Source organism: Anticarsia gemmatalis, chromosome 15, assembly GCF_050436995.1.
Source record: "Anticarsia gemmatalis isolate Benzon Research Colony breed Stoneville strain chromosome 15, ilAntGemm2 primary, whole genome shotgun sequence".
NCBI classification, from domain to species: Eukaryota; Metazoa; Arthropoda; class Insecta; order Lepidoptera; family Erebidae; genus Anticarsia; species Anticarsia gemmatalis.
Window position 1 is genome coordinate 9,355,084 of NC_134759.1, and position 13,704 is coordinate 9,368,787.

The 13,704-nt window shown below is 37.0% G+C and overlaps 1 protein-coding gene across 1 annotated transcript; it reads right to left on the bottom strand.

Annotated features, from left to right (window-relative positions):
* Positions 1 to 4,882: 4,882 nt before the first annotated feature.
* LOC142978888 (alpha-(1,3)-fucosyltransferase C-like) lies at positions 4,883 to 6,585 on the bottom strand. The gene is made up of 2 exons (XM_076123494.1): positions 5,629 to 6,585; positions 4,883 to 5,333 (listed from the first exon to the last, which is right to left on the bottom strand). The coding sequence occupies exons 1-2, from the start codon at positions 6,513 to 6,515 to the stop codon at positions 4,988 to 4,990; spliced, it is 1,233 nt and encodes a 410-aa protein (XP_075979609.1). The 5' UTR covers positions 6,516 to 6,585; the 3' UTR covers positions 4,883 to 4,987.
* Positions 6,586 to 13,704: the final 7,119 nt, after the last annotated feature.

Sequence of the window (13,704 nt, forward strand, 5' to 3'; positions counted from 1 at the left end):
GTTTCCTCAATAAGAAATTCCTGCATTAGGGACTGCCGCAACAATCTTATGCTATAGTATAGCTACTTATAACTCATTAAACTAAACAAACACATACCTTGTAAAACAATGGTGTGTTCACGAATAAGAACTATATTATCCTAAATCGTGGTAACTGCGACAATCAGTATCCAGTGTTTCTCCAAACACTGTAAAACAAACAAAACGAAAAACATGAAACCATAATTCAGCTTAACGAATAAATAAAATACAAAACAAAACACATTTGTGTAATCTCTCGGTATCGGTGTTTATTGAAAAAGCCGCGTGCAATAACGTATTCACTGTGCGAATATTTAATGTACGGGGAATAAATTAATCAGTGCGGACAAACGTTTTGGTAAAGTTTTACAATCCGCCCACAAAGGGTTGTATCGTGTTAATCCCGCTATTATCGGATGATCAACTATTACTTCCCCCCCTGGCACACACCCCGCACCGCACCTCACACCCCTCGCTGTCCGATGTTTGTTCTATGGTGAACATTACACCGAATGTTCTAATTCCTAAGAGATTTGTGCCACTGTTATTACGTGCGATGAAAGGGTTGTTTTTTAAAAATGTTATGACAATAATTACTGCTTTATGGAAGAGTTCAAAGCTTTGTGTAGGATTAGCGTTGTTTTGTATTTGGTTTGTGTTTGTTTAGTTATTTTATATCTATTTTAATGGCCGTTTTATCACCGCCGGATAAATATCGGTTAGCTCAACTTGAATAAAATGTAGACAGATTTTTAATACATTAACTATCACTTAATCTATCAAGTTATTTATGTATCTTCAAGAGATTACTAAAGCTTCTCCTTTCCAATTGCCATGTGAACAGGCGTATTAATCATATACAAAATTCATGTAAATTATGCTCTATCGTCCGATTATCAGCAATGTCTTGATAGATCAACGTTTAATTGGAATATTATCATCGCATGATAGGTAATGTACCCGGCTATGTTACATAATTAAATACATACTATTAACTAAGATACTATATGGATAATGCAGTCTCATCTGCCTTCAATATCGTCATGAATAGTTTAATTATTTCAATCTTCTACTGCTATAGTAGTACCATATTAGGTTATTATACACAGGTCTAAACTCTTAGGTAAACCCGATAAGTAGGTAAATGTGTATCTAAATAAAAAAATCTTATTCTAATAACATAAAGCGCACTTTTCAAAACACCAGCAGTTTTTTTGTATGCCTTTTAGTTTTAAGTGATAGAACTATTCTCATTCAAGGCATCACTACAAAGTTATCTCATCAACTCATTTCTTTGAATGCCCACTAATCAGACATTACAAGACCAGTTCCCAGGAACAATTAATTGATGCCCAACAAGCGTAAATCGCGATCATAATAGAGTAGTCGCTAATTCGTCACAGTGCGCAAATCGCGGACACACGCCAATGCACGTGGCACTCGTGGCTCACAATGTACATTTCAGCTTTTGTGCCGTCCCGCCCGATTGCTTCCGGATGACCCAAGTGTCAAGTTGCATTGATAAAAAAATGTTGATATAAGCCCGTGCCGATATGATGAGCGTTTGAATGAACTGTGATTTTATGCCAGTTGGAGCGAAATTGAAACAGTTTTGTGAAAATGTTTCCTGTTTTTTTTTGTAGCTGAATTGGTTATATTGTGCGTTTAACAAAGTGTGTTCCATAAACGAATTTCTACGACTCTACAACTGCAGTTTGGCCGTCAAGAGCTTATTTCTATTTACTACTATAACTTTCACGATATCTTCATGAAATTGAGTATAGATACTCTATAATCAATGAATCTATAACAAAGTTCTACCTACAAAGAAACTAAACCGTGATATCAAAACCAAATTCAGTAGGTACTCAAAACATTGCAGTTCCAGACCAGCTTTACGCTTTCCTTGTTATCGCCCGGAGCTTTGGAGTAGCGGGGGTGGTGGCGGGCGAGGGAGGGGGGCAGGGAGGGGAGGTAAGACTCCGTCGGAAACAATTAGGGTGTGCGCACGCGCGCCAGCTTCCTGCGCCTGGCCTAATTGGCGTATCTCTGTTCCGCTCAATGTATCCCTGTTATAATTGACGTAGATGCAACAATGAGATCAGATTGCTATCTGTTTATGTAAGTTACGACATTAATGTGGCTGTATTATGTGAATGTTAGTGATAGTTTCAGCCGTGTGGGAAAGGGTAGATAGGAAATATCGTAGATTTTCACAAGTCTTTTTCATTTGTTTGAAGTTTGCAAAACAACTTATCTTTTTGAGTTAAAGAAGATTGATTCTTATGATAATGGTAACACTGGTTTACGTGGCCCTCATTTGAATACAAAGTTCAATTTCCACATGTATGTGCTCTTGCATTTGATAGTTAACGTGTTGCTGAATAAAACGAACAGGCTCAGTTTTCATGCGTGAGATTTTTTTTTTGTAGCGGTCCAGGCTTCTAGAATTTAAGCTCAACAAAAAATCTTAGCTAAGTATTTTTTATTTTTGACGCTTATTAACGTATATTTTTAACATGCTTTTAAAATGTTGACGAATTCTAATTCAATAGAACTAAAATGAAACACAGTGCTACCCCATTCACAATGACATTCGAATATTTTACGCAACCCTTCATTAGCAAAACTAATGATTCGCTAAACACCCACGTCCCCTACGACTTATTCCCATGGCACCTGCTTTGTTCGAGAATACAGACCAAAATCTATTTATTCATATCGTATTGCTAATTTTGGGATTAGGCGGCGCGTTCCGTCGGTGATTGAATTATCCATTCCGTTTGCGGGGACCGGCTCCCGAGGGTATTGTACTACGGTGCTTAGTTGCTTACTGCTCACTCAACTTTGATGTAGACGGTTATTTGGGTGGTTGCTTGTTTGAATACATTTTGCTGTTTGGACTTTGATAGTACCAATTCCTCTTGAAGCTGTAAGTTTTAGATATTGTTTAGAGTTGCTACAAATATGGTGTAACGATGCAATTGGTGTTTGGGCGTAAAAAAACTAATCGGAATATTAATATCAATTGCACTAATATACTAGCAGTTTTTAATATTATTACCGCGCTCCTAGAAAACCTCTATTAGAACGGATAGGTATAAAATTATGAATTATAATTCAAATTTGCTCTTTAGATTCACATTCAGCAACATCAAATTTGCGGTCTCAATAGTTAACTTCGCAAGAGGAAAAGAGAATCGAAGAATTGACAAGATGTTCTTGGTTACGACAAAAAAAAAAACTTAGCTGTAAAATAACATGGCAATGTAAAGATTCCTCTAGCAAAAGTGGCCAGCCCTCATAAAACATCTGGTAGGGGATAGTACACGAGTAAAACGTCGCCGAAACATTGTCGCTCGCGCTTTGAATACGTTATTATGTTTCGTTTAGTAAATGTTTAGCGCGCCCCGCGACAATTAGCACTGCGGTGAACGTATAACAGGCCATCTGAGCGCTTTGTGTCGGCTACAGACACAATACAGCTTATAGAACAAGCAAAACCAGATAATATTCGCACAGTGTACTGAATACTGTATGGATGGACTCCAGAATCTCTCTTCGATTGGGAAGCTTATTTGAAGTTTATTGGTTTCTGGGCACCATTATTATATTGAATTTTGGGACAATTTAACGTGCACAGCGGCTAAACAGCAAAATTGGCAAATCAAGTATACATTGTCCTTATACTTACTTACAAAGGAAATCATTACAAAATTACCTCTGCGAGTGACCTTTGAAAGGCGACATCACTCAAAGCGCTGTGACGCGTAAAACATCTATAAAACCATCATTAATTCGCGAGCATTTAGCTCATAATTGCTTTAATGGCGTCGACAATGGATCAGTGGAGCGTCGAGGAGCCACTCAATTATGTGGCATTCAGGATCGCTGCTGTTTGCACTGGTGAAGACGGGGCCTCTCATTGGCCACCCTCCCGGCGTGAGGGGACAGCCCCTCGCGAGCCTTTGTGCACCCGCCGCGGTTACTTGTAACGTCAATATTTGGATTGTTAAGATTTTATCAAGTGTCTTTTATGCATGTAGACAATGTAGACGTTCAGCTGCGGAGGTATCGCGGCTTTTGTATCAAGAAGCCAAGTAACCTGAGATACTGAAATCAGGACACATACTTATTGTGTGTTTTTGGACATAAACTTTTTAGACAAAATAAATCTATGAATCAAATCAACCAAAATGTATTCCAGAAACTTAATGATAGACAAATGTGTTCTCCCACCATGCAACAGACAACCATTTTGATCCCAACAAGACCCACTGTCAAGAAATATGTATAGCTAAGATCTAGAGCTATCTAAACGACTGCACAATCATAGAACGAGGAGTGAGAGCGCTCCCCTGCCCCAGACGCACGCATTAATGTTATTATTTGGCAACATTTACTAAATAATTTGCTCGTTAAACGTCCGCCGATACTCCCCCTATTCCCTAACTACCGTATTGTGCGGGACGATTTGCGCCTCCCTAGGGACTAACGACTGAATTCAACCAATACGACTCTAACATTAATTACTCGGCCTCCTTTTGTGCAGATATTTGTAGCAACATGCTCTTTTGTTGCCGATATGAAATTAATAACGGCCTGTTATTGTGAGGGAGGATTACAAAACTATCCGCAGCTTTCAATGAAGACTTATACGTGCGCTATACAGAGGCTTGATGAGTTTTTCCTGAGCTTTCTTTGAGGGATTTCTGTAGCAAAAATATTGAATGAAGCCGTCTAATAAATGATTTATATATACGTTTTCAAAACTCTCTGAACGAATTAAATGATTCCGTTTTAATCATTAAATATATTTAATTATATATTGATCTTGCAATTCGGAAATTACTAGCGCAGACATATCTCGCTGGACCGTATGTTGTAATTGCACATACATAAAATAAGTTTTAATGCTGAGTATAGTGAGTTGACTCTCAATAAAATAATAAAACAAAGTGACACGTCATCCATATATTACACTGAAATGTCTGGCGTTCGTGTTGGTAAGATACGTTTCAACCCAATGCTCTGGTGGTAAGCACCACTTCATGCCGCTGTGGCCATTCCACCATAGACGGAACTCCTTGTATGCCCGTGCATGCTTAGCTCTATCGCTGTTTAAAGCCTCACATAAACTGTACATAGGATTGTCTTCCGTTGAATCCAACACGGACTTTATTTTATAAACATTTGTCCATGTAAAGTACTCTTCATATTTGGATGGGCTATCCACAATCTCTTTCATCAAAAAGGCTAAGTTGAACGGGTCGTGGTCGCGAGCGTTGATGTAGGATCCCGGCGGTAGAAATCTGAAAACGGTTACATTTTGCTTAGATTTAAATATTTACACCTACTTTCTTTTAAAAATCATCATGTTACGTAATAAATCATCTGCATCACATTTCTGCCCTAATAATGTCTGGAATTCAAGTTAAGTATTATATTAAGCTTGTATAACGTCTCTATTTTGAATACACGTTCCTACTTTCTTAATGAGTTTCCAATAGTTCGTAGTATTCCAAGAAAATGTATAATACAAAGTTGTAGTTTGCGGAACTGGCATCACCCGTGGGAACTGTATTATGGTCTCTAGATATCGCTTACCTGTTGTAATTAGCTGCGCCGTACACAATAGGAACCACGTAATTATCGTATCCGTGGAGCACCTTCTCCGTGACGTAATCGTTTGAGAAAGAATTCTCAAACGCTATGTAGAAATAATAATCCCTCGACAACATTCTTTCACAATCGTCTTCAGGGCACTTTTTATCAGAACAGCCTCCGTAAATGTCGATTTCGAGAGAATAGTGGAATAAATGCTCCTGAAGTTTCGATACGTATTCATCCCTTAAACTGTCGGCCTCACAGTGGGTCACGAGCCAGGCGGCTGCTTTCTTTTTGTTATGCAATATAGCTTTTATCTCTGGGCTAATAGTCGTGTTACTAATATCCATCCATTTAACGTGAATACTGGGAGCTATAACTTGCCCAATCATATCACGTACGGTGAAGTATCTCCAAATTACGTCGGAGTCCAATCTATATGTAAATGTCCAATTGAAGAAATTATCGTGCCATATTTCACACGCGGGGTAATTAGATGCCGATTCTAACGTTGAAAATATATAAATTTGAGATTCGGAACGATGATTTAGTTTGATTCTAGTTACATTAGTCTGTAGTAAAACATTTTCACCAAAAATTATTGCGTCGAACTGACTGTAATCGTCAAAAAGTTTTCGGTCGTAGGTGAAAATACAGTTGTCGATTTTACGCTGCGATCTAGAGAATATCAAGTCTCTCCTATGTTTATCCACAAAGTGCCCTCGATTCAAAACAAGGATATATATTGGTCTAGCATCTGAAGTGAGTTGGTCTTTCAATAGTAAATTATCAGAGTACCAGAACAAAAGTTTAACAAAAATATACAAGGTCATAAAACACAGCACATATCTCTCAAAGCCTTTGAATTTAGACAAAAATTTAAACATTTTCGATTGTACGCCTACAAAATAGTTAAATAAAACAAATCACATATTGTTCTGGATGAGCACGGGAAATTAAAATGACATTGACTTTGTAATTACATTTATTCGTCAAAAATCTATTATCACCTTTCTCTAAAAAGTATTTATTGTGGACTAATGAGGATTTGTATCTGTGTAAAAGTTTTCTGCTTATATATCTATGGAAATTAATATGAAATATGTGAATACACTCACGTTATAAATTAGACCGGATCTGCGATGGTAAAAGATTACACTAATCGCTATTGTGACGCGTGGGAGTATCTTGACCACTGAATGGCTTTTGTCCCCGATAGGTGGCACCATCAGTTAACAGACAAGTTAACAAAGCCTCCTAACACCTCGCTAATCCGAGATTAAGATCGTATCTGGGACAGGACATGATAAACACTTCACGTATAAATACAATTCATGTTTCGTGAACAGTTATTTCTGAGTGTCGAAAAAATATTGAGAATAGTCATCGTGTAGTGGTATCACAGAAGTACTGTTGTTATTGGCACCTTTAAATTAACGCGTTAAAATAAAACGGAAGGATGATGATAACTTTTATAGTTATAATCAACTACATCAAAATATTTCTTTATTTTTTAAGTTTTTTTTTTAAATTAGATATAAACTGGTACAGAAAGTACGGATTTATATACATTAACTTGCAGATAACTAGATGTTCAATGCAGCAAATTCAACAGTATGCTTAAAATTCTGTCTTTAATCCTACTGTATTTTTCAAAAGTAGTTACTATGAAAATCTTCGTAACAAGTTATACTTCTGCATTCAATTATAACATGCATTGGTCATCGAGTCCGAGTGTCGACGAGATTGTCTGTCGAATACAGTTATTGTTGGCAAAATAACTCCATTGTTGGCGTATAAAATGTTCGAGAGCAAAAACTTTGTGGACAATAGGTGCATAATTGAATTAAGCCCACTCCTCAGTGTTGTGTGCATGTCCGTTCCTGGAATGTGTCCTGACCGTAGCCGTAGGTGTAAAACGAGTCCGTATTATGAAACTCGGACATTGATTTTGACTTGGCAGCTGGTTTTGCAATACTATCTCACCTGCAATTATTTCCGTAGACATAGTATTAATATTGATGTTTTCGTAGTATCACAAGTCAAAATAAGTATCTCAATTATGACTTTTCCATCACCCAATACGTCTCTCTCTAAGTACGTATATGATATGATTTTGCTGAAAGGTGAAACGCTCGTTTATTATTCGATTACTACAATGTTAACTATAAGTTGAATTCGGAAGCTATTATTAGCTCTTTAATTAACAACATTTTTAAAATTGCTTCCTCCTTCTTACTAAAGAGCTTTAAAATAACTTAGGTTTTTTTCTTGCTGTAGTTTTAATATTCTGTTTGAAAATTATTAAAGCGATCGAAGCATCTTTTTATAGCCTTTCATAGTGTTTTGTAGCCGGTCGCCAAACTTTGTAGAGTTTTATTGGGAAGCTGTGCTCATTATAAATTTATTTTCAAAACTTACTGCTCGTCTATTGTGAAAGAAAGTTTTTAAAAGCATATTTTTAAATATAAGGCTGTAGTAACGCGGAAAGAAACAAAATTATCAAACCAATGTTTTCATAAGATACGTGGTTAATAATTGGAAATTTATACTTAAAAGTGATTGGACATTAGACTGTGGTATTATATTTTTTTTTATAAACGTAATTTGATTTATAATAACAAGGAACTCAGGGCTATTAACAGGTAATAATATAGGCGGCTTCCTCTACTTTAAAGTACCTCAGGTTGCTAAAGTCTCGAAATCTCTAAAGATTTAACTTTAAAATACATTTACTCCATCGTTAAATTCTGCTACAATACTAACAATTATAATACCTTCCACGATTTCCTTGATTAAATGATTATTACAATTAACTCTTTGTAAAAATTACATACCTAATTCTGAAGCCTTTTTCAAATCAATCTCATATGTACGTCTCTTCCCAAAACTAATTAATGTCTAAAGCAAAGCAGGCTTTGGGACATGTGAAATCTTTTGAAACAGGGTATGTACCTACTACATAGTGTAATCCGATTAGCTGGTCACCCTCGTACCCGGTAACATGGTGCCCTTAATAACGTTTTGATAGAGGTATCTGTATTGATGTAGGCTATTTGATGTTATTGGTTAGAAACCTATGTAAGGTTTTAAGTCAGTACGGGATTACAAAATATTAAGGTTTACTGAAAATTTTATATTTTATTTTTTTTTACTCCTTATTATATTATTATGGTACCTACATATTATTATGTACTCAGGAATGAGTTGTAGCGTGGCACCATTTCAAACACCAGTGTCCTTTCGCTGATGAAAAACTACATTTAGATCGAGAGTTCATGTATTACTTATTTCAGTAGAAAATATGAACAAATAACTATGGCAAATTTCTACTGATTTAGTTGATGTCTTTATTTATCATTTAACTCAAACAGACCTTTAGACACAGTCAGACAGGCAGGAAAATAAATAAATGAAAACTAACTGCATTAACCAACATCAAACATATCAACATATGAAAAACCACAATCAAATCGAAACAGATTTCACTACAAAAAAGGGTCACAGCTCCCAACATTAGACTAAGCTGTTTAAATATTTATGAAGTATTTACTTATTGACAAAACAGAGAGGAGACACAATGGTACTCTGCCATTGTGATCATTGTTCCCGTGGTGATGTTGAGTGCGCTCTATTGACCACCGAGGGCTTCCGTGTCGTTGGGGACTTTAAGGGACTTTTGGGGGACAACACTACAATGTTCTACCAAATGAATATATATTTATTTGAGAGTAACTTGGCGGTTACAGTTGTGATTTATATCGTCCTAGTAAAACCGTAGAAGTGTAGACTATCTATAATTAATTGTTTCTAAATAATTTAAAAAGAGCTGAATAAATATTGTGACCAAATTTCGTTGATAGTAGTGGCACAAGTCACTAATAATGCTGGATAAAGACCTTGGTAACTTGGTTTGTAATCTGTGCATCTACTGAGGACGTAGCTTTACGGACTTTTCTTGCTTTTGTTATGACATTAAGCAACAAACCAATAAATTCAAATATCAAAATTATATTAAAGCATACTTATAATACGGAGGTACGGAAAGGAAAGCTAGAGATAATGAACTTGAGGTTTCTACGACAGTTGTATAGCAATAAATAGAAATCACACCAACTGGTTCGGTACAAAAAGTGTAGAAAAAAAGGCGACAATCGTATTAATAGTGATGAATCTGTTAATGTAGTGCTCAAGTGCACTGACAATGGTAGCGGAAGGGCCGCCTGCACCACATGTGTAATCCACTTAACGTCGGTTAATCTTAACGCTTAGTTACCGCGACACTATTGTCCGAGCTCGGGAAGTTCGCTCAACTGTGCTTAATGTAATCACAACTGCTGTGACGATTTTGTTATGTTTATCATGTAAGTTTAGGTGAATATTTATAGGTTTAGTGGTTGATGTCTTGATTCACTTAAAACTAGAATATCTACAGTTAAAGTTTAAAAACTCAGGTTCAACATATTCTACACCATGGTAATGTGCCAAACTGTCAAATATTTAGCGTTAACAAATTGCGGACTATAAAGAGTTACTGCCGGTTCTTTTCACTATTATACAAACTATAGAGACAATAGTGGCTTGGTAGTGATAGATTTCATTTTGGTTTATTATTTTTAGCCTTTTACTGTAGTTGGTTCTTTTTTGCTTAATTAATTTATTTTACATAGACTAAAATAAGAGACGTGCACTTATCTAGATTTAAGAAAGCATATTTTAGGCATAAAGAGTTTTTAGATCAAGCCTCACAAAAACTTTAACTGCTTGCTAAACTACAATGTTAATCGGGAACAAAACTATTTCTTTTAATCTGATATTTTGGTCTACATATCTCACAAAAAATCTCAAGTTGTGGTATGATTGTTCAAATTGCATTAAACGATAAGCATTTGTAACCTCACAGTTCTGGAAACAACATAGTAAACCATAACAATCCTAAGTTTACTCTTATCATCACCAACTCAAATTTCCTGTTCCTGCTTTCGAACCCAATAATTGTTCCGTGCACTTTATCTTACGCATGTATCTTAAACAGTGACTAATATCTCTTGATCTGCACTTAGTAGATAAAGGGCGAGCCCAAAAAATATTTATTGTGTTTACACAAATACGTAGGTGGTAATCCGAGTTAATTCTACCTATGCCTCACTCTACGGGAAGGGGAACGAACCATTGTGTCTCGCGAAAAAAACTTTTAATAATATTATTGGGTTCTAATTTCGTTTGACTGTTAATCGTAGTTATATAAAAGTGTCAACCGACCTCAATGGAGGTGCCAATTTGTATAGAGTTACAGTACTTGAATGGGACCATGCGTTTTCTGTTACACAATGATGGTATGTGTAACAAAAAATATGAATAATATCGCGCCCTAATAGGATAAGTGATTATTCAAGTGTTGCGTCTCGATACCTCTTCTTTTCTCATATATCGCCGTGGGTTCTTAGAAAATATTATTAGTTCGAGTGCCTTTCAAGAGAGCATTAGTAAAATTCATGTTTATGTATCGTATTATCTCGATAAACATTGAATAGAACGAGTTTTCAGATTCATTATACAATCATTTATACAATCATCGCGTTGAAAAATCTATATAATACGTAATTCTACAAAATTCTACTTTAACAAAATGAAACAAGATTTAAACATAAGCTTTTTGATTTGAACTCTAGTTGCTTTCAAATGAGAGCAATTTTAAATAATATCAACTAGTCTAAATCATTTATAACTAATTCCAGAGTAACATAATTTTCAAAACTCTCCAATCTATTCTATTGCCACTTACATCGCGCAGACACAAAAATCTTTACCAAAGAGATATATTTCATAAAGCTACAAATACAGCTAAAAGCTCCTTACAGATTTACAATAGTATAGATTAGAGATGAAACGGATAGCAGTTTGGCCGGATACCGGATACCGGATATTCGGCCTACCACCTGGCCGGATAGCCGGATATCCGGTCGCCGAATATTCGGCGTACCTTAGCCGTTTGGTGCAGCGCACACACACTTGGCGTAGGCGACGCGCGAACGACCGGGTCGCCTCGGTTTGATTCGGGTCTTTTCGTTGATGAGCGAAGTTAGCAATTCTTTCATTCATTCTTTTTTATCATCATTCATTTCATCATTTGACTTAATCTGTCGATTGCAGTGCAGACACGTGCGTGATTTTAGGTTATTAATATTATTTCATTGTGCTATTGTTATTTGAAAATTTCAAGTTGAATTTTAAAAGATTTAACAACGAGAAATGGCATCGGCGAAGAAAAAGTCGCCCTTATGGGAATACTTTGACATAAACAGTGAAAATAATAAGTTAGCTGTTTGTTTATTATGCAATGTTAACATTTCACGTGGCGGCGAAGGCAAAAAAGCAGGTATGTATCTAATAAATCTAATAGTCCATACTTTCATACTATCCATACTAATATTATAAATGCGAAAGTCAGTTTGTTTATTTGTTTGTTTGTCCGTCTTTCACGTCGAAACGAAGCAACGGATCGACGTGATTTTTGGTATGGGGCATGGGGATAGTTTGGGGGCTGGAAAGTGAAAAAGACATAGTGTTCATTCACGTTGACTCGCGGGCGCGGTGGCGGGCGCGGTCGCGAAATATCAAACATATGGCGTAGTTCCCAAGTGTTCACGAACAAACCGTACGCGCGGTCTAAGTAGCGGGCGAGCTAGCGGTGTCGCGCGCGGCCCGCGTGGCGCGCTCGCGGCAATATCAAACGCGTGAAGATGTTCGTGTGTGTTCACGTCGAACTAGCGGTGGCGGGCGCGATTCACTCGCGACGTCAAGTAAGTTCAACCAGTTTGAGCCAGTTTGAGCCAAACGCCCGCCTGGCGGCCAACGTGAAGACAAATCGCCACGTCCCCGCGCTCGCGACCGCCACCGCGCCCGCGAGTTCCAACGTGAACAAGCACATAGGCTACTTTTTATCCCGGAACAATATTACATTCCCGCGGGATGACGTCGTGTAGTCCACACGGGCGAAGCCGCGAGCGGAAAGCTAGTAATAATCTAATTGCAATTCTTTATTTATCGAGTACAGTATCTTGCATGTTTAAGTGCAAGTTTAAAGTATTTATTTACATTAAGTATTTAATTTTTTTTTCTAGGTACTTCTGCTATGAAAAATCATTTAAAATCAAAACATCCAGATGAATTTCGTGCAGTGAATAAAGACAAGGCCGCTGTCGAGCCTACTACAATTTCTTTAGCCATTGCGGGGACAAGTTCATCGTCATTTCCAAAAAAGCAATTGACTATGACAGAATCTTTCGAAAGGAAATTGCTCTGGGATATAAATGATGCTAAAGCCAAAAAGTACCATTATTTAGTAGCCGAAATGATTGCACTCGACAACGAGCCATTGTCCATAGTGGAAAGAACCGGATTTACCAGACTCTTAGAACAAGCTTTACCCCGCTATAAATTGCCAAGCCGGACTTATATTAGCCAAAAAATCGTTCCTGATATATATGACAGAATTTACGAGAAAATCAAACGTAACATTTCGAGTGCCTTCGCTATTTCAGTAACTTCTGACATATGGACTTGCTTACACAATAATGCTAGCTTTCTGAGCTTCACAGCTCATTGGATATCATCTGAATTTAAACTAGAACACGGAGTCCTGGCAATGAAGCCTTTCTCAGGGTCACACACAGGAGAAAATATATCCATGGAACTTAACACTGTCGCAAACCGCTGGGATATTGAGCACACTAAAATACATTTGTTAATTCATGATAGTGGTGCTAATATGGTGAAGGGTGTCCGTTTGGCTAAGTACGATTCTGCTAGATGTTTTATACATACACTTCAAAGAGCAATAAACGAGTCACTCAAAGTGCAGACTGAAGTGACAGCAATGATTGCTGCTGGCAGGCGACTTGTAACACACTTCAATCACTCAGGTTTAGCTCAAGAAAAACTGCTGACAATTCAAAAAGAGCTAAGTTTACCCGAGCATCAATTAGTGCAAGATATTAGCACTAGGTGGAATTCCACTTTTTACTTGATTGAACGTTTGTTAGAACAAAAGCGTGCCATATCATTGTATGTTGC

Coding starts and splice junctions, on each gene's coding strand:
- LOC142978888 (XM_076123494.1), bottom strand. CDS start 6,515: ATGTTTAAATTTTTGTCTAAATTCAAAGGCTTTGAGAGATATGTGCTG. Junction 5,334..5,628: donor GGCGCAGCTAATTACAACAG/GTAAGCGATATC, acceptor AACCGTTTTCAG/ATTTCTACCGCCGGGATCCT.